General features: G+C 45.5%; 1 protein-coding gene across 1 annotated transcript in view; it reads left to right on the top strand.

Moving 5' to 3' along the window:
* LOC142503888 (flavin-containing monooxygenase 5-like) overlaps positions 1 to 26,730 on the top strand; it is a 51,522-nt gene that overhangs the window by 5,065 nt on the left and 19,727 nt on the right. Inside the window, exon 4 of the mRNA XM_075616781.1 lies at positions 15,722 to 15,884. Within this exon, the coding sequence (XP_075472896.1) occupies positions 15,722 to 15,884 (163 nt within the window). The remainder of the gene's footprint in view (positions 1 to 15,721; positions 15,885 to 26,730) is intronic.

The raw sequence follows: 26,730 nt of genomic DNA, 5'->3' as shown, positions 1-26,730 counted from the left end.
CTCTCACTATTCCTCACTCCCCCCTCTCCTCACTCTTCTTCCCTCTTTCTCACTCCTCCACCCTCTCTTTTACTCTTCCCTCACTCACTCTTCCCCCCTCTCTCTCACTCTTCCACCTGTCTCTCACCCTTCCTTCCTCTCTCTCACTCTTCCTCCCTCTCTCACTCTTCCTCCCCCCTCTCTCACTCTTCCTCCCCTCTCTCTCACTCTTCCTCCCGTCTCTCTCTCTCTCTCTCTCTCTCTCTCTCTCTTCCCCCGTCTCTCTCTCTCTTCCCCCGTCTTTCTCTCTCTCTTCCCCCGTCTCTCTTACTCTTCCCCCGTCTCTCTCACTCTTCTCCTGTCTCTCTCACTCTTCCTCCCCCTCTCTCACTCTTCCTTCTTCTCACTTTCCCCTCCCTTATCATTCTTCACTCATCTTTCTCACTCTTCCCCATCACGCTCTCTCTACCCACCTTTTTCTCAATCTTACACTCTCATTCTCACTCTTCCCCCTCTCTTTCAATCTTCCCCGTCTCTCACTCTTCCCCCTCTCTCTCACTTTCCCCCCTGTCTCACTCTTCCCCTCTGTGTCTCACTCTTCCCCCTCTTGCTCTCTTCCCCCTCCCTTTCTTACCCCCCTCTTTCACTCTTTCCCCTCTCTTTCTCACATTTCCCCCTCTCTCTTAATCTCCCCCCCTCTCCTTCTCACTCTTCACCCTTTCTTTCTAACTCTTCCCCATCTCTCTCTTTCGCCTGTCTTTCTTACATTCCCCCTCTCCTTCTCACACTTCCCCTCCTCTTTCAAACTCTTCCAACCCCTCTCTCATGCTTCCTGTCTCTCTCTTCTTCCCCTCTCTCTCACTTTTCTCCCTCTGTGTTTCACTCTTCCCCCTCTCTAGCTCACTCTTCCCACTCTCTCACTCTTCCTCCTCTCTCTCTCTCCCCCCTCTCTCTCACTCTTCCCCCTCTCTCTCTCTTCCCCCTCTCATTCACTTCTTTCCCCCTCTCTCTTTCACTCCTTTCCCTCTCACTCTTTCCCCCTCTTTCACTCTCTCCCCTCTCTCTCTCCCCTCTCTCTTCTCTTCCCTCTCTCTGACTCTCCCCCTCTCTTCCCCCGTCTCTCTCTCACTCTTCCCTCACTCTCTCACTCTTCCCCCACTATTTCACTCTCCCCCTCTCTCTCACTCTTCCCCCCCCTCTCTCTCTTCCTACACTCTCTCACTCTTCCCCCACTGTTTAACTCTCCCCCTCTTTCTCACTCTTCCCCACACTCACTCTTCCCCCACTATTTCACTTTTTCCCTCTCTCTCACTCTTCCCCCTCTCTTTTACTCCTTTCCCCCTCTCTCACTCTTTCCCCCTCTCTCTGACTCTCCCTCTCCTTTCCCCGTCTCTCTCACTCTTCCCATCTCTCTCACTCTTCCCATCTCTCTCACTCTTCCCACTCTCTCACTCTTCCCTCACTCTCTCACTCTTCCCCCACTATTTCACTCTCCCCCTCTCTCTCACTCTTCCCACACTCTCTCACTCTTCCCCCTCTCTTTCACTCCTTTCCCCTCTCTCACTCTTTCCCCCTTTCCCTTCCCCCGTCTCTCTCACTCTTCCCATCTCTCTCACTCTTCCCCCCTATCTCTCACTCTTCCCCCCTATCTCTCTCACTCTTCCCCCCTATCTCTCTCACTCTTCCCCCCTATCTCTCTCACTCTTCCCCCTCTCTCTCACTCTTCCCCCTCTCTCTCACTCTTCCCCCTCTCTCTCACTCTTCCCCCTCTCTCTCACTCTTCCCCCTCTCTCTCTCTTCCCCTTGTCTCTCTCTTCCCCCTCTCTCTCACTCTTCCCCCTCTCTTTCACTCCTTTCCCCTCTCTCACTCTTTCCCCCTTTCCCTTCCCCCGTCTCTCTCACTCTTCCCATCTCTCTCACTCTTCTCCCCTATCTCTCTCACTCTTCCCCCTCTCTCTCACTCTTCCCCCTCTCTCTCTCTTCCCCTTCTCTCTCACTCTTCCCCCTCTCTCTCACTCTTCCCCCTCTCTCTCTTCCCCTTCTCTCTCACTCTTCCCCCTCTCTCTCACTCTTCCCCCTCTCTCTCACTCTTTCCCTCTCTCTCACTCTTCCCCCTCTCTCACTCTTCTCCCCTCGCTCTCTCTCTCTTTCCCCCTCTCTCTCTCTCTTTCCCCCTCTCTCTCAATCTTTCCCCCTCTCTCTCAATCTTTCCCCTCTCTCTCACTCTTTCCCCCTCTCTCACTCTTTCCCCCTCTCTCACTCTTTCCCCCTCTCTCACTCTTTCCCCCTCTCTCACTCTTTCCCCCTCTCTCTTCTCCTCCTTCTCTGGCTCTCCCCCATTTCTCTTTTACCACACTGTATGCTGGATGATATTATTTATTTTTGCTTGATGTAGCACGCAACTATTACAGTAGCTTTGTTAGTCTCTTGGAGCCCATGGAAGTTTCTGGCTCAATGTAAGAGCTTGCAATTCCAAAAAATGATTGATAGTTATGCTACTACTGAGCCAAGAACAAAGTCAACCAGAGCAAATATTCAGTGATCGGAGCTCCATAGTCTGTTTACACAATCCAAATCACCAAACACTCACTACATACAGCACAGTACATCTTTTCCAAGCTGTTTAAAGTCCCAGTCATACTTACTGTAGCAACACATAAAGTATTAGTGTTGCAATACAATGAAAGCTTTACAAATGTAGTGTTACCATCGCGTATGTTGCTATGTGCTGTCTAGGAGACAGACCCGTTAGCCAGAGGTGGAGAGTAGAGACCGACCCGTACCTGGGATCTTAATCCTGAATCAGTAGAATAGTAGGGTCTGGTTCCTGGTCAGGGCTGGAGAGAGGCAGAATGGCTGAGGTCACAGTCCTGTGGTTGGGGCTGCAGAGAAGTAGAATGGCTGATGTCAAAGTTCTGTGATCAGGGCTGGAGAGAAGCAGAAGGGTTGAGGTCACAGTTCTGAGGTCGGGGCTGGAGAGAGGCAGAATGGTCAAAGTCACAGTTCTGTGGTCGGGGCTGGAGAGAAGCAGAAGGGTTGAGATCACAGTTCTGAGGTCGGGGCTGGAGAGAAGCAGAAGGGTTGAGGTCACAGTTCTGTGGTCGGGGCTGGAGAGAAGCAGAAGGGTTGAGATCACAGTTCTGAGGTCGGGGCTGGAGAGAGGCAGAATGGCCAAGGTCACAGTTCTGTGGTTGGGGCTGGAGAGAAGCAGAAGGGTTGAGGTCACAGTTCTGTGGTCGGGGCTGGAGAGAAGCAGAAGGGTTGAGATCACAGTTCTGTGGTCGGGGCTGGAGAGAAGCAGAATGGCTGATGTCACAGTTCTGTGGTCGGGCTGGAGAGAGGCAGAATGGCCAAGGTCACAGTTCTGTGGTTGGGGCTGGAGAGAAGCAGAAGGGTTGAGGTCACAGTTCTGTGGTCGGGGCTGGAGAGAAGCAGAAGGGTTGAGATCACAGTTCTGTGGTCGGGGCTGGAGAGAAGCAGAATGGCTGATGTCACAGTTCTGTGGTCGGGCTGGAGAGAGGCAGAATGGCCAAGGTCACAGTTCTGTGGTCGGGCTGGAGAGAGGCAGAATGGCCAAGGTCACAGTTCTGTGGTTGGGGCTGGAGAGAAGCAGAAGGGTTGAGGTCACATTTCCGAGGTCGGGGCTGGAGAGAGGCAGAATGGTAGAGGTGAGGTAGTCTGGCAGCAAGCAAGGGTCTAAGGCTAAGGCTGCGGTCCCAGTGCATGAGGCGTGCGCTGTGCGCACAAGCACCGCCCCCAATCAGTCCGGTCCCAGTCCCTACCTCCGCGTGGAAGGTGCAGCCGCGCTCTACAACGAGTTCTCTTAAATACAAAAAAATTGTATTTGGAACTCGAGACGGGGGTGTGGCCACGCCCCCGCCATCGGTTCAGCCAATGAGGGCCAACCAGCAGCGTGAGGTCAATGGCCATGCCCCCGCAAAACCCAAGCCACGCCCCCTCCCATCGCAATCTCTCCCTCTCTCCCAAAACCGCGATCTGTGGTGAAGCGCTGTGCACGCGTGCTCCAGAACACACTGGGACCGCAGCCTCAGTCCCCGCTGGAGGCTGCTGCACGTGCGTCTGGCGTCCTGGCGGCGCGTGCACCACGCAAAACCGCAATCTGCCGTCTGTAGGCAGCGTTCGGAGTCATGGTGGGGCATGGCCAAGATGGGAAGGGGGCGTGGCCAAAAAGCAGAAGTATAATGCAATGGTATAAATGCATTAGAAATAGGTGAGTGGGAGAAGTAAGTGCAACAGATAGAGTGAAGCTAACATATCTGCAATAGATATCTGTACTACAGTATCTCCAATAACTGCAATGGATATAGTGTAGAGTTAGCGTAAACAAGATCAAGTCGGGATGACTTTTGAAAGACTTTCTTGCACAGAAGAAAGCGTTCATTCCAGATGGCTTTTGTGGGGGGATACAATTGCATGATAGTTGTTTATAGAACTTTGTAATTTGTTTTAAACAAAGTTGCTACGTTATTTGTTATTTTATAAGAATCTTTAGAATTGCCTCGCTATAATTTCATTTAGTAATTCTGAGTACTGTAAAATGGTACTGAGTGCTATTAGTGGGTTCTTTTACTTTGCTGTTTACCCATTTAGTTATTCTGGCAAGGAAATAAAAAAGAGCAAAGAACCAAGTAAACAATCTGTTCTGATAATTTACAATCATAAGTAAATCGTTTGAAGCTGTTGCCATTATTCAAATGTCTGTAGAAAAAAATGTTCTTGACCCTGTACAAAGACAAAAAAAATTACTCAGGAGTAACTGATCAGAAGATTAGCGTTGAAAGGTAAAAGACATAAAGATCCAAAAGTGCCCCGGCAAAACTTTGACAGAAGGAGCAGAAAGGTGTAAAATACTTGGAGGATGACCAGTGAAGAATAAAATTCAAACTATCCAAAAACGTTTAGTTATACCCTGTTTTTTTATTTTTTAAACAAATGTTCATCTAAAGTTTTTCAGATTCATATTTGATCATTTAACCCATGGACGTATCAAATATTGTCAGATGTATATGCAGGACTATTTTTCTGGGAGAGGTTTGGGACACTGAGTTTCATTTTTTTTAGTTCATTGAAAAGCTACATATAATGATTACGAAATAGGACTGAGGCTGGAATACTAACTGAGAGAAGAATGTCTATGTTTAATGCGGAATGACTGTGTATTATTTATGAGCATGATGATTCAGAGACCAAAGAGAACAGCTTCGAAATAAAACTCACAGATGGGAAGCATCCAGTGGTCAAAACATTGCTCATTATGGTTATACCTGTTGATGATGAGACCCCCAGAATGACTATTAATGATGGACTGGAAATTTAAATAGGGGAAACAAAAATTAATCTGCAGTAGCAACTGGCAAGCCGGGAGCACAGATATGCTAGCCTCTGATTTGCTCCCGGCGCACCATGTGACCGTGGCCGGACGGGAACGCAATCCAGTTGTTTCCCCTGTTGGCTGATGCGTCACAACACAAAGGAGCCAGGAAGCGAGGAGACACCGGGGCCTGCTAGTGAGGAGGTAAGGGATTGGTGTGAGGCTCGACGTCGTCACCAGCGGGGACCTAGCCTAAGGCAGGCAAGAGAAGGCTTCCAGCAGGAGCAAGGAGTATCTTGCACATGCAAGGAGGAGAGGGGAATGGAAGCCTTATAAAGGGAGAAGGCAGGTGAGAGCTATCTGCTCAGGAAGAGGCTGACTTCTGCCTCTGCGACCATGTTGGTAGAGGCAGGGAAAGTCGGAAGCATCCATATAGGAGATTCTTATATGTAGACTCTGAAGCCCAATTGTAAAAAAGCATTTTTATTAGGGGCTAGTTGGGAGCTCTTAAATACAGCGGCTGCATTCGTTCTAAAGTTACATGGCTGAGCTACAGTATGACGCAGATGTAAAAATAAAATAGCTGTGTAGGATGATCTGCAACACGTTTTTATATCAATGTTTGTTCGAAAGCAGAAAACAGGATTTCACAGTAAGATGTGTACGATCAGGATGAAGATGATAAACTAAAGGCAATTTTTCCCACAAATAGTTTGGGTCACTATGCCAGTGATGCTCAGTCCTCAAGAACCTCCAACCGGTCAGGTTGGATATCCCAGCTTCAGCACTGGTGGCTCAGTCAGTGGCTCAGGGCTTGAGATCTGGAGCTGTAAGCACCCCTGATCTGTGCCATACTGAAAGGAAAAACAAAAAGGTGCACACAGCGCACCAGGGGTTAAGTAACAAATAATACAAAAAGTGTGTGTTCACAGATAAACTAATTAAATGTGAAACATGGGTGAACACTATCACCAGTGATAGCATTAGAATTAAGCCTCTGTAAAATTATATATACAGTGTATATATATATATATATATATATATATATATAATTACCGTTCCGAGGTCTGGTAAAGCAAGAGACAGCACTCAATTGTAGAAAACTTCACAAAGTGTATTAGTGAAAATAGTGGTACATCAAGAAACCCAACATTTCTGTCCTCCAAAATGGGACCTTCCTCAGGGGTATACAAGTATCCTTGGATTCCTTGTATCACCCTGAGGAAGGTCTCATTTTGGAGGACCAAACCGTTGGGTTTCTTGATGTACCACTATTTTCACTAATACACTTTGTGAAGTTTTCTACAATTGAGTGCTGTCTCTTGCTTTACCAGACCTCGGACCGGTAACGTATGTCTATATTATCCATATGGGACAAGCACCTACAGCCTATCAGCACCTACGGAGTGCCAACTGTTCTATTTGACTATATATATATATATATATATATATATATATATATATATATATATATATATATATATATATATATATATATGTAACGGGTATTCCCCCCCCACCCCCAATCGCATATAGTGTGTGCGGGGAACCTAATGTTACCTGGTGTGGTGCGTTATACCTGTCAGGCTCACAGGAGGTCTGAGCCCCCGCCAGTGAGAGCCTAGGGTGAATCCTCTGGAATATTATCGGTTTCAGCGCCTCCACCTGTGTAGGGTTCTAGGGATGTAGAAGGTTGCCTACACAGGACCCACATATACAATAACCACATACACAGGAATGTATATAACCACTTTAATGTAACGCAGAATAATCACACACTTATAATACTAATACTTCCCCTAGAGCGTAACTCCACAATATAACTCAGTCCCAAGAGTCTTTCACTCCACTAGGAGTGTACCTACCCACCACCGTGTACCCCCACACCGTGTCCACAGCCTAACCCCTTTGTCCTGTGGTCAGCGCTGCCACTATGTGTAATGATAATATGTATAGGATACGTTGGTGCACTTAAGAAGGTACCTGCCGAGCGCTCCTGCACTTGGGCCAGCAAGCAACTTCGAAAAGGATCTGCCGCTTAGTGATCCCGTCTGATCCGGTGTTTCCTCGCACGCGGGTCCACCAGGGGCGATCCCATCCTTGAGATAGTCTCTGTCTCTTTAAAACAGACTTGAGCCCAAGTCTCTTCTCGGGGAGCGCAGCGTCCACTGTGTCCCTATCTAACACTAGTACTACTATGACAGGGTCTCTAGCTTAGGGCCTGTCTCTGTAGCACCACAAACTGGGGAGTTCAAGACCTATCTGGGGCCTAGGGGTTACTGGCTTAATGCAGTAATTGCTGTGGCTGCACTGCAAGCCACACTGTCTTTTCTTGTCAGAGCACACAGCACTGCAGCTGTGCCACGGACAAGATTCAGATTCAGATTAGGGCAGGGTCCCTACCTAAGGGGCCTTCCCTATGAACTTACCCACTAATTTAGTGGGGAGTGGGGCCTACCTGAGCCTGGGGTGTCTCTGGCCTAGTACAGCAGAGCCCTGCTCTGTGTACACTACCTTCCCCAATCTCTTCCTGGATCCAACTGACAAAAACCCTGTCTGCACACAACATTGTTGCAACTCTGCAGCATGAGAATCTGCCAGCTCTATTGGCTGTCTGGCTGCCTGTGACCAGGGTGAAAGTGCAGTCCCCAGAGGCTGCTGGGAATTGTAGTCCTTGGCACAGATCTTTCCTATGGGGACCGCGTGCGTGATCTTTACTGTGCATGTGCGAAGCTGTAATGGCCGCCGCTACGCTTAACTGTGCCTGCGCAACCTCCCAGAGCTCCTGCACACGGGCAATGGCCACCGCTACCCTGGCCAACCTCTGCGCATTGCGCGAACCTCGCGCCACAACCAAGATGGCGGTGCCCGCCGGGAGAAGTCGCCGTCCCCTTCCCCCACTGCCACAGGGGTAAGGCAGGGGGCAAAGGGAGATCAGGGGAACCGGGGGTGACCCCCTTACATATATATATATATATATATATATATATATATATATATAATTTTACTGAGGCTTAATTCTATCACTGGGGATATTGTTCACCCATGTTTCACATTTAATTAGTTTATCTGTGAACACACACTTTTTGTATTATTTGTTACTTAATCGCTGTGTGCACCTTTTTGTTTTTCGTTACATGGTTAAAACGCCTCTGGGCGTTGTCACGCAGGCGGGAATCCAGCAGCAAGGGGCTTATTTCTATCACCACATCTGACAGCACGAGCTCGGCTTCCCTGCTTCTACATACTGAAAGGAACATTGCAAGCAACATAATCATGTTTGTCTTTCTGTCCAGAGCTAAGTTAACTAAATCATTGCGTATTTGTCTCACTGTATGAAAGGGAGGGAGACCAAAGCCAAGGCATGACCAACAGTCCAGGTTGCAACCTTCCGTTTTTATGACCATTTAATAAAGATTTTTTTGCCAGACCTGCTATCACCCTATTTTGGCTGTGCGTTGCACACACACAAATCTGCAATGACCAACAGTCCAGTCTGGCTTTCTGCTTTCACTGATTTTAACCATATGAAAAGCAGCAAAACCAATAATGTATCAACTTCTTTCTTAAAATGCAGACCTCTGATTATCTGGGAATCTAATTTGGAGACTTGAATGGTGTCTCCTTGATACAATTTGGTATGGACCCAGTAAAAATTACAATCTTAGTCCAGAACCCCCAAATCTCACTGATGTTGGCCTTTGGAGGATGACATCTCTGAAAATGTTAAATACAGTAATGTATGTATTTATAATTTTATTTATATAGTGCCAACAATGTACATTGGCCGTCCCCCCCAAGGTTTAAGCTTGCCCCTCCCCACTTTCCAAATTGGCAGGTCGGTTTTATTTTGCCAGGTTACGACAGATCCAATGTGATTATTCTTCCTGTAATTATACAGGTTAATAAGAATTTTAACCCAGGGAGTGTTAGGACCTGCTACGGTCATGCCTTGAGAGTGGCAGCAGGCTTAAGACGTTTTCGTCAAAAGGGTTTAACTAAATGACCCTTTTTTCAAGAGAATATATAGGTATTGCAGTGTGTATTTTTGTCACATTGGAAGTAGCTTTGGGCATCTTTGTCTGTTTTTAATGTACGTTGAGCTTCACAAAATTACAATAGAGTGTAAATAAATGACAAACTTCGGGGATAAGTGCAACAGTTAAATTATAACATAAGGCAACGGGAGACCCTGCCCCCAAAGAGCTTACAATCTAAGTGGTATGTTGGGAGGCTTACAGACAGTAGGAGTAAAGGGACATTATTAAATGTGCAGTCGGGTGGTTAGTGCATCTGGAGTTTGTAGGAGAGATATAGACCTTTTCGATTTGCGATCGAACATTTAGTCTGAAATTTGGAATGGAAAAATTCGGACGAATGTACCTAAACCCGCCGCCATTTTTCCTTCACCTTCCCTTTTTTTGCGAATGTCATAACATTCAAATAACACATTTTAAAACAAATATTCGATTTGTTTTATTCAATTCACCGGCAAATTGCCATTAAAGCAAAGATTTAAACCTTTGTCGGGAAGCTCCGTGCATGAATTCTTCGCATGCGCAAATGTTTTTTTTTTTTTAAGAGGCAGTGCATGATTGGTGATTGAGCTGTGACTATTTGCTCCTGCAAACAAATGCCCTATTTTTGGCAAAGTTGAATGTCTGCAAATAATTTGCACATCTCTAGCGGTATGTACAATAAATAATACAGCTGAAATACAGTTTGTTCTAATTTTATGCTTGCCTGGTGATTCATAGAAGCCTTTGTTTTAAAGAGTTGGCAGCTAGATTGAGTCTGTTCACTTAGGGGAGATGCAATCCACTGGTGGGCAAACCATAATTGCTACTGGTCCACATAGTGTATTTGCATGTGATTCAAACTATCACAATATAAAAAAAAACCCAATAAAACTGATTTCTGGGGAAGATCTTTGTCTGATTGCCAGTATCCCATGCACCTTATTGTGACAGTAAAATTGTGTAAAACAGGCATTGTTAGACCTACGGATTAATTGACCAGGACTAGAGATGGATGAATTTGGATCCACTTTGGATGAGAGCGACTGAGAGAGACAGAGAGAAACTAATTTTATTAGCAGTCACCAGTTGTATATATATCCCCTCAAACTTCCCTCCAAATAAATTAGGGAGACCTGCCTGTGCTGAAAAAGAAGGACACATGAGAGATATATTAATGTCTATGCAAAGTATATTTAAATGACTCCTGTCCCACACTTTCTAAAAGGATGACTGGAATAGTGTCAGACCCAACAGGACTAGAACCTACAACCACTGCTTTTCTAGGACGCAGCTTTAGCAGTGTGGCTTTTTGTCTGAGGAAGGGACTGTTACTCAGAAACGTAACTGTAGACTGTAGCTCTGCTGATACCATACAGTAAAACCTAGTAATTTTTGCAGCCTTACTTGTGTGCTTCCATCCTTTTTTTTTTTTTTTTTTAAGCTCTAGCAGTGTGAGCTTAACCAGCTGATAGGGACTATTACTGTCACATCCTACTTTTATGTTGGTTGCTGCTCCCACATGTACTGCAGCTAATCCAGCTATTAGCGTATCTCACAGGTATCTCAGGTGTGCTCCACAGTAAATGAATTGTCAACCAGGAAGTGGTCTAATTTTAAAGGAAGCCAGGGTGAGGGAGCTACTACAATTATATGCACTAATTTTGGTGGTACATGACAGATATGCACAAAAACGGCTACGGTATAACAGATCAGGGTCAAAAATATTCACTGTGCCATCTGCCAGAGTGCCAGACACATACTGAATTGAAATACTTTATTTTACAATAAATAAACCTCTGCAAACTGCAGGAAGTGCTTCCCACGGCACACACAGTGTTATTGGGTTGACAAGTCTAAAGCTCTAGGGGTTACACAGTTATAACTGCGGTTTGATCGATCGGCAAAAATTCGGCTAAATGGCGTCAGTGCAGTAGAAGAGGACCTAGGATGCAAAGTTCTGTGGGGAAGATCATGTGACCAGGCAGTCTCTAGATACAATTGGTTCACTGCTAGAGAGAGGGCAGGGCTCAAAAAGGGGTGCGCCAGAGCCTGTTTCAGTAGAGGAAGGGGATGTGACTTTGTAAATGGTTACTATAGGAATAAAAAAATGCTTGTTACATTCTAATACATTAAAAATGTCTTACGGTTCTGGTCTAAGATCCAGAAACTACTATGTGAAACCTCAGGGCTGGAAAGTCCCCTGGACCCTCTGACCTTTCTGTTGGGAAAACAAGTTGATGGCCTTCCCGCTCCCCTAACTAAACTTATCTCAGCCATCCTAACTGCTGCTGCACTGCTCTATCGCAGCTGCTTGGAAGCAGGTAAAAGCACCCTCAAAAAATACGGTCACTAAAAAAATCACCATGGTTATGACACAAAAAATCCCCAGTTCTACAATACTTGGGGGCCATGGCTAGACCGCAGAGGCCCAATTCTTCCATAAATAAGCATTCGAACCAGTTGGCCCCTCCTGAGAGAGAAGGTTGATAAGGAGTCGGCCACACCACACCACTCCCCCCTCCCCGCCCACCAGACCTCCCCCCCCTCTGTTTGTCAACCACACTACACCCCCCCACCCCCCAACAAAAAATGAAAAATTTTCTATCACCACATCTGACAGCACGAGCTCGGCTTCCCTTCTTCTTCATACTGAAAGGAACATTGCAAGCAACATAATCATGTTTTTGTCTTTCTGTCCAGAGCTAAGTTAACTAAATCATTGCGTATTTGTCTCACTGTATGAAAGGGAGGGAGACCAAAGCCAAGGCATAACCAACAGTCCAGTCTGGCTTTCTGCTTTCACTGATTTTAACCACATGAAAAGCAGCAAAACCAACAATGTATCAACTTCTTTCTTAAAATGCAGACCTCTGATTATCTGGGAATCTAATTTGGAGACTTGAATGGTGTCTCCTTGATACAATTTGGTATGGACCCAGTAAAAATGACAATCTTAGTCCAGAACCCCCAAATCTCACTGATGTTGGCCTTTGGAAGATGACATCTCTGAAAATGTTAAATACAGTAATGTATGTATTTATAATTTTATTTATATAGTGCCAACAATGTACATAGCCCCCCCCCCCCCAAGGTTTAAGCTTGACCCTCCCCACTTTACAAGTTGGCAGGTCGGTTTTATTTTGCCAGGTTACGACAGATCCAATGTGATTATTCTTCCTGTAATTATACAGGTTAATAAGAATTTTAACCCAGGGAGTGTTAGGACCTGCTACGGTCATGCCTTGAGAGTGGCAGCAGGCTTAAGACGCTTTCGCCAAAAGGGTTAAACTAAATGACCCTTTTTTCAAGAGAATATATAGGTATTGCAGTGTGTATTTTTGTCACATTGGAAGTAGCTTTGGGCATCTTTGTCTGTTTTTAATGTACGTAGAGCTTCACAAAATTACAATAGAATGTAAATAAATGACAAACTTCGGAGATAAGTGCAACAGGTAAATTATAACATAAGGCAACGGGAGACCCTGCCCCAAAGAGCTTACAATCTAAGTGGTATGTTGGGAGGCTTACAGACAGTAGGAGTAAAGGGACATTATTAAATGTGCAGTCGGGTGGTTAGTGCATCTGGAGTTTGTAGGAGAGATATAGACCTTTTCGATTTGCGATCGAACATTTAGTCTGAAATTTGGAATGGAAAAATTCGGACGAATGTACCTAAACCCGCTGCCATTTTTCCTTCACCTTCCCTTTTTTTGCGAATGTCATAACATTCAAATAACACATTTTAAAACAAATATTCGATTTGTTTTATTCAATTCACCGGCAAATTGCCATTAAAGCAAAGATTTAAACCTTTGTCGGGAAGCTCCGTGCATGAATTCTTCGCATGCGCAAATGTTTTTTTTTTTTTTTTAAGAGGCAGTGCATGATTGGTGATTGAGCTGTGACTATTTGCTCCTGCAAACAAATGCCCTATTTTTGGCAAAGTTGAATGTCTGCAAATAATTTGCACATCTCTAGCGGTATGTACAATAAATAATACAGCTGAAATACAGTTTGTTCTAATTTTATGCTTGCCTGGTGATTCATAGAAGCCTTTGTTTTAAAGAGTTGGCAGCTAGATTGAGTCTGTTCACTTAGGGGAGATGCAATCCACTGGTGGGCAAACCATAATTGCTACTGGTCCACATAGTGTATTTGCATGTGATTCAAACTATCACAATATAAAAAAAAACCCAATAAAACTGATTTCTGGGGAAGATCTTTGTCTGATTGCCAGTATCCCATGCACCTTATTGTGACAGTAAAATTGTGTAAAACAGGCATTGTTAGACCTACGGATTAATTGACCAGGACTAAAGATGGATGAATTTGGATCCACTTTGGATGAGAGCGACTGAGAGAGACAGAGAGAAACTAATTTTATTAGCAGTCACCAGTTGTATATATATCCCCTCAAACTTCCCTCCAAATAAATTAGGGAGACCTGCCTGTGCTGAAAAAGAAGGACACATGAGAGATATATTAATGTCTATGCAAAGTATATTTAAATGACTCCTGTCCCACACTTTCTAAAAGGATGACTGGAATAGTGTCAGACCCAACAGGACTAGAACCTACAACCACTGCTTTTCTAGGACGCAGCTTTAGCAGTGTGGCTTTTTGTCTGAGGAAGGCACTGTTACTCAGAAACGTAACTGTAGACTGTAGCTCTGCTGATACCATACAGTAAAACCTAGTAATTTTTGCAGCCTTACTTGTGTGCTTCCATCCTTTTTTTTTTTTTTTAAGCTCTGCTGTGTGAGCTTAACCAGCTGATAGGGACTATTACTGTCACATCCTACTTTTATGTTGGTTGCTGCTCCCACATGTACTGCAGCTAATCCAGCTATTAGCGTATCTCACAGGTATCTCAGGTGTGCTCCACAGTAATTAAATTGTCAACCAGGAAGTGGTCTAATTTTAAAGGAAGCCAGGGTGAGGGAGCTACTACAATTATATGCACTAATTTTGGTGGTACATGACAGATATGCACAAAAACGGCTACGGTATAACAGATCAGGGTCAAAAATATTCACTGTGCCATCTGCCAGAGTGCCAGACACATACTGAATTGAAATACTTTATTTTACAATAAATAAACCTCTACAAACTGCAGGAAGTGCTTCCCATGGCACACAAAGTGTTATTGGGTTGACAAGTCTTAAGCTCTAGGGGTTACACAGTTATAACTGCGGTTTGATCGATCGGCAAAGATTCGGCTAAATGGCGTCAGTGCAGTAGAAGAGGACCTAGGATGCAAAGTTCTGTGGGGAAGATCATGTGACCAGGCAGTCTCTAGATACAATTGGTTCACTGCTAGAGAGAGGGCAGGGCTCAAAAAGGGGTGTGCCAGAGCCTGTTTCAGTAGAGGAAGGGGATGTGACTTTGTAAATGGTTACTATAGGAATAAAAAAATGCTTGTTACATTCTAATACATTAAAAATGTCTTACGGTTCTGGTCTAAGATCCAGAAACAACTATGTGAAACCTCAGGGCTGGAAAGTCCCCTGGACCCTCTGACCTTTCTGTTGGGAAAACAAGTTGATGGCCTTCCCGCTCCCCTAACTAAACTTATCTCAGCCATCCTAACTGCTGCTGCACTGCTCTATCGCAGCTGCTTGGAAGCAGGTAAAAGCACCCTCAAAAAATACGGTCACTAAAAGAATCACCATGGTTATGACACACAGAAAATCCCCAGTTCTACAATACTTGGGGGCCATGGCTAGACCGCAGAGGCCCAATTCTTCCATAAATAAGCATTCGAACCAGTTGGCCCCTCCTGAGAGAGAAGGTTGATAAGGAGTCGGCCACACCACACCACTCCCCCCCCTCCCCGCCCACCAGACCTCCCCCCCTCTGTTTGTCAACCACACTACACCCCCCCCCGCACCTGTCCGTCCCCCCGTACCTGTCCGTCCCCCCCCCCCCCCAACAAAAAATGAAAAATGCTTTATTGGATTCAATGACTGAAGTCTATGTGTTTTGAGCATACGTACGCAATGTATCTGTATATGTTCCAATATTGTATCTGTATATGTTTGCAATGCAATGCAATGTATCTGTATATGTTTGTTTCCAATAAAGAAAAAAGATTGGGGGGAAAAAAAATGTCTTACATTTTTTTTAAATGCTACAAGTATTTTCTCATAGTACCAAACCGATTTATTAAAAAATAAAAAAACACGAATGTAGGATATTGCTTGAACTGCAGTTTTAATGCTAACATTTTCAATCATGAAAATACTGTTTGCAACATCGCTTTCTCAATATACAGAAGAAAATGCAAAAATCCTGTTCTAAATGGTTGGTAATTAGATTTCTTTTTTTTTTAAAGTTTGGTTGAAAAGGACAGATATAAAAACATTGTCCACTTGTTCCCCTTTTCTTCTAGACCACTGTGTGCAGCATTAAGAAGCGTCCTGACTTTGCCATCACCGGCCAATGGGACGTTGTAACGGAGCGTGATGGGAAGCAAGAGGCTGGAATCTTTGATGGCATTCTGGTCTCGAGTGGACATCACACTTACCCCCACCTACCACTGGATTCCTTTCCCGGTAAGAATACAGGCTCATGAATGGGATGTAGTGGGGCCTATTCTATAAGCCTTCATAAAAAAAATCACTGGGACAGTTACGCCGCCAGTTTTTTGAGCGTTGCTATCATGGTATTCAGAAAGCCTCGAATACCTGCGATAGCAAAATGCCCAAAACTGGCGAGCAGTCTGTGGCGTGATGTTCGCCTCCCACAAAAGGGCTCATCCGGCGACCTGCAGCGATCTGGACGGCGCATATCTTGCCAGTGATCGCAAGATTTGAATAAAAAATGTTAATACTAGTGTACTTGAGCAGGGGGTCTCTGGAGCAGAATTGCGTGGATTTCAGGTCTGGGGACCCCTTGCTTCCCGAGATACAGGTCCTGTTATGGGGTGCCGGTATCTCTTATGAATTTAAATGTCCTGGCCACGTGACGCAAGACATTTATATGCATATGTGAAAAAAAGAAAATAAAAGTGCGCTACTAGTGATATTGTAATATCCTGTCACCACACTATTGTGACATAAGACAGATTGTGAAAAAAACACAAACACCAAATAAAAAATGTGTATGCATATGTGAATACAGGACCTTAATAGGAGAGAAGGAGCGTCTGCAGCTGTATGAATTGGGTGGCTCAGCACCCACACACTACAAGAAACAGACAAAAAAGGCAGCGCACGACGCTCATAGTGCATTAAATTTATATAAAGGAATTAATAAAAAGGTAAGTATTGTGCGTACATCAATGAAAAATGAAACGAGCATATCATATGACAATGCACATGTTACAACATCACGACCAGGTCTGGCTGGAAATTGGAATCTCCCACGTCAACACATCAGGTGTAGCTCACGGAAGTCCTCAATTCTCAGGTAAGTGGCACCACCAGGGTGTACTGGACAATCCTCCCAAGTACCCTGACGGTAGGGACGGGGCAGTCTCGAAAGAAGGTAATATAACCAGTCCCAAAGACCTGTGAACAAGTCCCGTTCACGGCGATAGCCAGGAAAGGTAGCGTGGGGCGTAGTGCATGTAGCAGTACCTCACTACCAGCGTGAGACTGCAGGTAGATCCAAGGAGCAGCGTGAATGGCAGCGGGGGAGAGGACGCCAAACGTACGGTGTCTAGCAATGATGCAGGCGCCGGGTGAGTCGCTACCAGATGACGTTACCGAGATTGGAAAGGCACGAAACCGCTACCAGTGGAAACAGTCTTGGCAATCTAACGCGTTTCGTAGCATAGCACAGCTAGTTCATCAGAGATACAGGCCCTGTTATGGGGTGCCGGTATCTCCTATGAATTTAAAATGTCCTGGTCATGTGACACAAGTCATTTATATGCATAGGTGTCGCGGGAGGTTTATTGTACACCTTTACCAGGATCACAAGATAATGAAATATATTGAGGTTAATTCACAGAAATAGGCATACACACAGTGGAACACAAAAAGACGAAAAGCACACTTACTGGGGGGGTCTGGGGTTGAAAACTGGACTTTTCTAGGTGCAGGGAACTCTAAGTAACACGCCACCGCTCCCTCTCTTCTGAGAACTTGTTATTTGTTGACCGGGAGTTAGTACCAAACGTCCTGGAAATAAAATCGGCTTCCAATCCCAGCCGCGACCGCTATGTTCGATTATTAGAACTTGGCCACAAAAACTGGGACTTAGAATATTTTCCGGGCAGACTTCTCTGAAGCCGGTGCTCTGCTATTCGAGCAAGAGCACTTTTGAAAAGCCTGTCCGCACTTCTGCAGAATCTCCCTGGTGATTGGCTTAGGGGTTTCTTATACAGTAGTATTTTGGACTTCATTCACAAAATACTACAGCCAATCAAAGCGTGGGAACTTTCTTAGTAGCAGAGCGAAGCTGGGCTGGAATACCGGGTAAGCGGGAAATTTGAATCTGCCAAGGGACATGCGCACGTTTGCCACCTTAGTCCCTTGCTACTTAGGTGCCACCCGCTGGGTCAGGCTCCTCCAGGTCTGGTAGGACAAATGACAGCCTGGATGACTGCCATTCATCCCAGGATGTGGGTACTTGAGCCCTTCTCTGTTACCCAAATGGTCCTCATACCCCTGGCATCCTCTGGTGGCTTTCATCTCTAATGTCCAGAAGACTTACTGGCACCAACTTGGTAGCCCCAGTAGCCTGTCTGAACATTGGTTCCGAAAGTCCCAGCTAGTATACAATGCATGCACACAGAGGGTAGTAACCCATTTAGGGCACTGTCATAACCTGGAAGTATTATGGTAGTGTTAAAAACATATAACTTTATTAATATCCTTTTAAAATATAGGGGATTAAAAAGAACATTAAACAATAATTTGTATCCTATAGTACAGACTGACACTAGAATGCCTAGGATTACTGCAGTTGTGAAAGGGTTAATTCACCTTTCACGTGCAATTCCCAGATGTAAGACCTGAATATCGCAGTGTGGTACTAAATGTCCACTGTTCTCTAATGAGAACTTAGGTATACCCCATGTAGTATAAAACCTTGCAGTGTGACCAGATAATGTAAATGGGTACAAATATGATGTACCCCAATTGTAAAATACAGATAGGGTTAAGAACAGTGTAGTATAGTAACCCGCATAAGTAGAGGACAAATGGGTACTCAGCAAAGACACTTAGCTGTTTTAATGGTAAACACTAACACTGGCGAAGTGTTAGAACAAGATGTACAGGACTAGATGTATGCTTAGTGTAATAGTCACTGATAACACCTAGAATGCTGGTGAGAAAGCTGTGTAGGAGAGACCAATATGTAACAGGCTGGTGACAGGAGCAGTAGTCTGTGGTAGAGATGAAGTCTAGTAACTGTCATATTCTCTAGCCTGCTGTTCCCATGCTTGGCCACCGGGACTGCTGCCACTCTCAATGTCTGGTTCTAGCCTGCAGTACCTATACTTGCCCACCGGGATTGCTGCTGGTAAACTAAGGAACATTCCAGACTCTGATACCTGACACCTCTGCACCTGTGCTCCACCTCTCAGCCTCTCAGCCTGCCTATATAAACCTCCCTTTCCTGTTCCTCTTTGCCTGTTTATACTGGTTCCTTAGCTTCTGCAAGGTTCCTGTGTTTACTGCTGTGCTAGCTATTGCTATCATCCTGTTCCAGTTTCCTCGTTGCCGACCTCTGCTTGTTTCCTGACTTCGCTACCTGCCGCCTGCCTCGGACCCCTGCTTGTTTCCTGACTTCGCTCCCTGCTGTTCCTGCCACTGGGATCCACTTCAGCCGAAGTCCAATCCTTGACAGAATAAACAGGACCTACCATGGATTCCGCAGGAACAGACCTGGCCCAGGCTCGGACACTGCAGGACTTACAACGTATCATGGTTGGTTTCCAAGAACAACAAGGACACCTTATCAAACGTCTTGGTCACGTGGAAGAACAGGATACCCTCCGGAAAGAACGGGATGCCCGCCAGGTAGAACGTGATGCCCGCTGGGAAGAATGTGTCGTCCGTGCGGAAGGATGTGCCCTCCGCTCAGAGGAACGAGCTGCCGCCGCAGAAGCTGAAAACTGTGAACTACGTGCAGCTTTAATCACAGCATCTGTTTAAAAGACTCTGACTGTGCAAACCGCGCCCCGTGTAACCCTTCCGGAAAAATTTGGAGGAAAAAGACAATCTTTTCGGGATTTCCTTAATCAATGCAGACATGTGTTCAAGCTTCAGCCTACCATCTATAATACCAACGAAGCCAAGGTTGGACTGATCATAACCCTGCTCAAGGATGAGGCCCTTGCTTGGGTCTCCCCTATGTTAGAACAGGATAGCCCACTACTAAGGGACCTGGAGGAGTTCATCGATGCCATGAGTCTTATTTTTGATGACTCAAATCGTAGTGCAACGGCTGAGGCAACTCTGAACAATCTTCTTCAAGGAAGACGCTCGGCAGCTGAGTACGCCGCTGAATTCCGCAGATGGGTTAACGATACTGAGTGGAATGAGGCCGCGCAGAAATATAATTTGCGGCAGGGTCTCTCGGAGCAAGTTAAAGATGAACTAGCCCGGGTGGAGACCCCAGAGAGATTTCAGGACTTTGTCCGTTTATGCATCCAAATTGATCGCAGGCTTACGGAAAGACGATTGGAGAGACAGGGGTTCATGCCAAGCAACCCCGGGTTTAGAGATGTCAGTACCCCAAGACGTTCCAGGGAGACTGAGGAGGAGCCGATGCAAGTAAATACACTGCGGGGACCCATCTCAACCGGGGAAAGGAATAGACGCCGAACAGAAGATCTCTGTTTATATTGCGGAAACGATGGGCACTATCTCGCTGATTGCCCAAACAAGTCCAGGCGGTCTTCTTTCCAGAGCCCTAGAAGAAATCAGCTGCACGCTATTTCAAAAACTGTTCTCTCTGTTTCTCAAAGGAAAGATAACCCTCCTTCGCTACACCCTCACCTCCTGGTTCCTATTATAATCGAGGAAGGAACACATCGTTTTTCAACCACAGTAATGGTCGACTCAGGGGCGGCAGGGAATTTTATGGACATAGAATTCGCCAAGAAAAATTTGGTATCATTTGTAGCCAAGGAATCGCCAGAAAGGATGGAAGTCGTTGACGGTTCTCCCTTGAGCTCTGGACCTGTTACCCATGAAACCAGTAACTTAACACTAGTCATGGAGCCCAATCACCAGGAGAAGATTTCATTTGGTCTCATTCCATCACCTTTGTTTCCAGTGATTCTGGGAATTCCATGGCTCATGATCCATAACCCACTAATCGACTGGAAGACCAAGACACTCACGTTTCCTTCGGAGCACTGTCAGCTAGCCTTTTACCTAAAACTCCTATACCTGAGTGTGTAGGAATACATAAGATTTCCTTGTCTCAAGAAAATCTTCTGCCGGCTCCTTACTCTGAGTTTTTAGATGTGTGTGACAAGAAGAACGTGGATAGCTTCCCCCACATCGCTCTTATGACTGTCCCATTGAATTATTACCGGGTGCTGCTATTCCGTTTGGAAGAATTTATTCCCTGTCAGAACCGGAATTGAAGGTCCTCAATGACTACCTACAGGAGAACCTATCAAATGGTTTTATCCGACCCTCTACTTCTTCAGCAGGCGCTGCGCTCTTCTTTGTGGGAAAGAAAGACGGTTCTCTACGCCCCTGCATTGACCATCGGGAACTAAATAAGATAACGGTGAAGAACAGGTACCCATTACCTCTGATTCCTGAACTATTGGAAAGAATTCGGTCAGCCAAAATCTTTACCAAATTAGATCTCAGAGGAGCGTATAATTTGGTCCGCATTCGACCCGGTGACGAATGGAAAACAGCCTTCCGAACCCGTTATGGGCACTATGAATATCTGGTGATGCCTTTCGGACTCTGTAATGTCCCGGCTACCTTCCAGCATTTAATCAATGATGTCCTCCGAGAGTTATTGGACCAATTCGTAGTGGCATACCTGGATGACATCCTAGTCTTCTCAGATAACATCATGGATCACCAGAGACACGTCCGAATTGTCCTTGAGCGTCTCCGTAAGTACAAATTATACATCAAGTTAGAAAAATGCGAATTCGAAAAAACCAGCATGCAATTTCTCGGTTACATCATCTCTCCTGAGGGTTTGAGTATGGACCCAGGCAAGATTCAAGCCGTGGTGGAATGGCCAATCCCTCGGAATGAAAAGGACATTCAGAGATTTGTGGGTTTTGCCAATTTCTATAGACGTTTTATTAAAAATTTCTCTGGCATTATTGCCCCAATCACCCAACTCACACGGAAGGAATTCCCCTTCAAATGGTCTCCTAAAGCGGAAGCGGCATTCGAACAATTGAAGTCACTCTTCACATCTGCTCCTATCCTCATCCATCCAAATCCAGAATTACCATTCATCTTGGAAGTGAATGCATCCGACTCCGCTGTTGGTGCCATTCTGTCACAAAGAATTGGACCCAAGATGCTCCTTCATCCATGTGCCTTTTATTCATACCAAATGTCAACAGCTGAACGAAATGATGACATCGGAAACAAAGAACTCTTGGCTATAAAAGCTGCATTCTCTGAGTGGAGATATCTACTGGAGGGGCCAATCATCCAATTACGGTCTTTACGGATCACAGGAACTTAGAATTCATTCGATCTGCAAAGAGACTGTCTGCGCGACAAGCCAGGTGGGCTCTCTTCTTTGCAAGATTTCAGTTCCACATCTCCTACCGCCCTGGCTCCAAGAATGGAAAAGCCGACGCCTTGTCACGATCCTTTCCTAGTTCAGACAAAGTTCAAGAAGAAACTATTCTTCCAAAAAGAATTTTTTTGGGCGTCACAATCTCCGCCGATCTCCTCACACGAATAAAGGGAGCCTACTCAAATGACTCTTTTCTTATACACCCTCCTCCGGAAGCAGAACTATTTCTATGTGATGGTCTCTGGAACTGTAAGGATCGTCTGTTCGTCCCTAAGGAGGTAAAATTAGAGGTGCTCCAATTAATGCACGACTCCCGACCCGCTGGTCACCCAGGTGTCCTCAAGACACAGGAACTGTTGTCTCGCTCTTTTTGGTGGCCTAAATTAGCACAAGATGTTAAAGACTATGTCCTCTCCTGTGAGACTTGTGCTAGGACCAAGACCCCTCGAGCATCACCTGTGGGTTTACTGCAGCCTCTTCCGGTTCCAACTCGTCCTTGGGGGTCCATATCAATGGATTTTATTGTTGACCTGCCCCGATCAAGTGGACATAATACCATCCTGGTAGTGGTGGATCGACTTACAAAGATGGCTCACTTCATTGCAGCACTGAATCTTCCTTCTGCAGACCAGACAGCCAAGTTGATTGTGAAAGAGGTGTTTCGGCTTCACGGGGCTCCTGATGAGATCATATCCGATAGAGGGGTACAATTCACTTCAAAATTTTGGAGGACCTTCTGTTCCTCTCTAGGAATTCATTTAAATTTATCGTCTGGCTATCATCCACAATCCAATGGCCAGACAGAAAGGACCAATCAGACTTTGGAACAATACTTACAATGTTTTGTTTGTCATCTCCAGGATGACTGGATTGATTTCCTATCATTATCTGAGTTTTCATACAACAATTCACATCATTCTTCGACTCAGAAGAGCCCCTTTTTCTCAAATTATGGATTTCATCCAACCTTTATTCCTCGTTTTCCATCTTCGGGCCCCATTCCGGCAGTTACAGAGAAACTGGAGACTCTGCGAGACATCCAGGAGACCCTCAAAGAGACACTTCGTGAGACTCAAGTAAAGTACAAAAGAGCAGCAGACCAACACCGCAGACCCTCCCCAGAATTTCAAGTCGGGGATAAAGTCTGGCTTTCTAAAAGAAATCTACGTCTAAAGGTTCCAACCATTAAATTGGGCCAAAAATACATCGGGCCATTTCGCATCTCAGCACTAATAAATCCAGTGTCCTTCAGATTAGAGCTTCCTGAGACCATCAAAATACACCCTGTGTTTCATTCTTCTCTGCTGAAACCTTTCCGTGAGAATCCGTCTCCTGAACGGAGACTTCCTCCCCCTGAACCCATCCTCGTGGATAACGAAGAGGAATTAATTGTGGAGAGAATGTTGGATTCCAGGTTACACCGAGGGAAACTACAGTACCTGGTTCACTGGGGGGGCTATGGCCCAGAGGAAAGGTCTTGGGAACCCAAAGATTTTGTACATGCTCCGCGACTAGTCAAAGTTTTTCACCGGAGATATCCAGACAAGCCTAGCAAGGATCGTCCGGAGAATGCTCTTGGGAGGGGGGAGTAATGTCATATTCTCTAGCCTGCTGTTCCCATGCTTGGCCACCGGGACTGCTGCCACTCTCAATGTCTGGTTCTAGCCTGCAGTACCTATACTTGCCCACCGGGAGTGCTGCTGCTAAACCAAGGAACATTCCAGACTCTGATACCTGACACCTCTGCACCTGTGCTCCACCTCTCAGCCTGCCTATATAAACCTCCCTTTCCTGTTCCTCCCTTGCCTGTTTATACTGGTTCCTTAGCTTCTGCAAGGTTCCTGTGTTTACTGCTGTGCTATCTATTGCTATCATCCTGTTCCAGTTTCCTCGTTGCCGACCTCTGCTTGTTTCCTGACTTCGCTACCTGCTGCCTGCCTCGGACCCCTGCTTGTTTCCTGACTTCGCTCCCTGCTGTTCCTGCCACTGGGATCCACTTCAGCCGAAGTCCAATCCTTGACAGTAACACATATAGACTAGAGTGTACCTGATCCTGTGACCTAGGGTAACCTGTACTGATGTCCTCTTGCCTGTGGGGTTCTAATGCTGCTATGAGAGTGTAACACGCAATCCTGCAGATACCCAGCAATGACAGACTGAACCCAGGCTGTTATGTTAATGTGCAGTGACTGCAAGGTAATACCACAGGGGAAAGTCCCTAAATGCACCCTTATACCTACAAACTATTTGGTACAATATTCGTGTAATGAGCAGAGTCCCTGTAGGCGCCCTTATACCTTCAAACTAATTTGTGCAGTAAGTAGAGCAAGAAAGGCGCGATCATACACATACTAGCCTTTTCGTTTAGGCGAAACGCGCGCGTCAACAGCATGTGCACGTGCAGGAATTCTCAGCTGACAGCTCTGAACATGCCACGCTATTAAGCAGGCACCTGATCGCGTCTTTCTTGCTCTAATTACTGCACAAATAACAGGTGTTATCAGTGACTATTACACTAAGCATACATCTAGTCCTGTACATCTTGTTCTAACACTTCACCAGTGTTAGTGTTTACCATTAAAACAGCTAAGTGTCTTTGCTGAGTACCCATTTGTCCTCTACTTATGCGGGTTACTATACTACACTGTTCTTAACCCTATCTGTATTTTACAATTGGGGTACATCATATTTGTACCCATTTACATTATCTGGTCACACTGCAAGGTTTTATACTACATGGGGTATACCTAAGTTCTCATTAGAGAACAGTGGACATTTAGTACCACACTGCGATATTCAGGTCTTACATCTGGGAATTGCACGTGAAAGGTGAATTAACCCTTTCACAACTGCAGTAATCCTAGGCATTCTAGTGTCAGTCTGTACTATAGGATACAAATTATTGTTTAATGTTCTTTTTAATCCCCTATATTTTAAAAGGATATTAATAAAGTTATATGTTTTTAACACTACCATAATACTTCCAGGTTATGACAGAGTGCCCTAACTGTGTTACTTCACTCTGTGTGCATATATCAGTTTATCACCCAGGGAGTACCGTCATACTAATCATCAGTTATTGAAGTTGCGGGGGTACCCCTCTTGTGTACTATAGTATACAGTGCACACAGTATATTACAGTATTAAACACAATGTTAATACAATATACTTTTAATACATCCTCAGTCTCTGGGTATGGGGAATAGAATAGAAAGCCAAACTTTATTTTTCTACTAGCCTTTATTCCCCACACCCCATCTAAGAGACTTGGACTGGACTCTAAGAGTCCCCTCACAACCTTATACGTATGGCTGGAGTGCCCAATAACCCCAAAACAGGTTCTGGGCTACTTGAGCATTAACTGGGTATCCCCCTTAACCTAGGGACTCCTTATAGTTACAGGGACACTTTACATCCGTTTGCCCCACTTACCTTTCTGGGCTATGCTGAAGCAGGGAACCCTAGCGGTGAAAAAACAGAAAATTAATCCCTGCGCTTCTCCCATTGGGATAGCAATAAATGGGGAAATCAACCCTGTTATAGCTCAATCCGCTACAACGTGGATTCGCTTATAACGTGGTCTGAGCGTGGCGCCCGATTTAAAAACAGCTCCATTTCGCCGCGCGAGGACTTACCGACATCTGCAGTTCTCCCTCCTCTCTCTCTGCGATTAATAACCGCTATAGTAATTAAGGGGTTAACCACCCTCCTCCGCTACCCACCAGGGAGGTCTAACCACCCACCCAAGAGCGACTATACCCAACCTCTACCCATGGATTTACACAGTGGTACAGTATACCTAAATAATATAGGCATGATAAGCCACTGTAGCAGTCAATGGTCAACCTATTAAAACAATCAAGCACAACAAAACAGCAGTTATCCATATCTGGTTATTAGTAATTTTGCCCATTAATGTACTGTATGTGTTGGGGGGTGGGGGTTGTTGGGGGTAGAGGAGGTGGGTATTAGTGTTGTTGTGTTTTTCAATGTTTATTGTGAGTAGCGAGGATGGGTGAAGTTGGTATTTGGTCCTTGGTGGGTGTTTATACCTACTGGGTGGGTAGCGGAAGGGGTTACCCCCTTCATTATCTTAGCGGTATTAACCGCTATGGTAATGAAGGGGTCAACTTCACCCGCAACCCCCTTGCAAGGCTTAAACACCCACCAAGGGCCAAATACCACCTTCACGAACCCTTGCTACCCACAGCCTCTAAGGTAATGAAGTTGCCTTTAAATTCATTTGTATTGCATGGGATTCATGCCGGGGGTCTCTGGTGCTGATATTAATGGCCATCAGCTGCGGAGACTCCCGGCATGAATCCAATGCAGCAAAAAATCATTTTTTTTTTCTAAGTCCTCTCTCGCCGCCTTCTCTGCAGCTTCTCCCCAGCCTCACGCCAACTTTTCCTGGCGTGAGGATTTTGGAGGAAACTCGCCATTCTAGAGCCGCGATTAGTCTCGATAAACTAATTGAGGCTACTAGAATTGCACGAGTTTCAGGACCTGACGATGAGTGACTTATCGCCGCTCACCCGACGATGTGTTTTGGACGGCTGACAAAATTGGTGATTCATGCCTTTATCGCCCACTTATCGAGGCTTACAGAATAGCAGTAGGCATTTTGGCAGAAAAGGTCTTGATAAGTGGGTTACCGGGGCTTATAGAATAGACCCCAAAATGTTTTCCAGCCCCAGAAAGGGTCTT

Source organism: Ascaphus truei, chromosome 10 (genome assembly GCF_040206685.1).
Source record: "Ascaphus truei isolate aAscTru1 chromosome 10, aAscTru1.hap1, whole genome shotgun sequence".
Lineage (NCBI taxonomy): Eukaryota > Metazoa > Chordata > Amphibia > Anura > Ascaphidae > Ascaphus > Ascaphus truei.
Note: the sequence above shows the minus strand (reverse complement) of the source record. Positions and strands in the feature narration are given on the sequence as shown.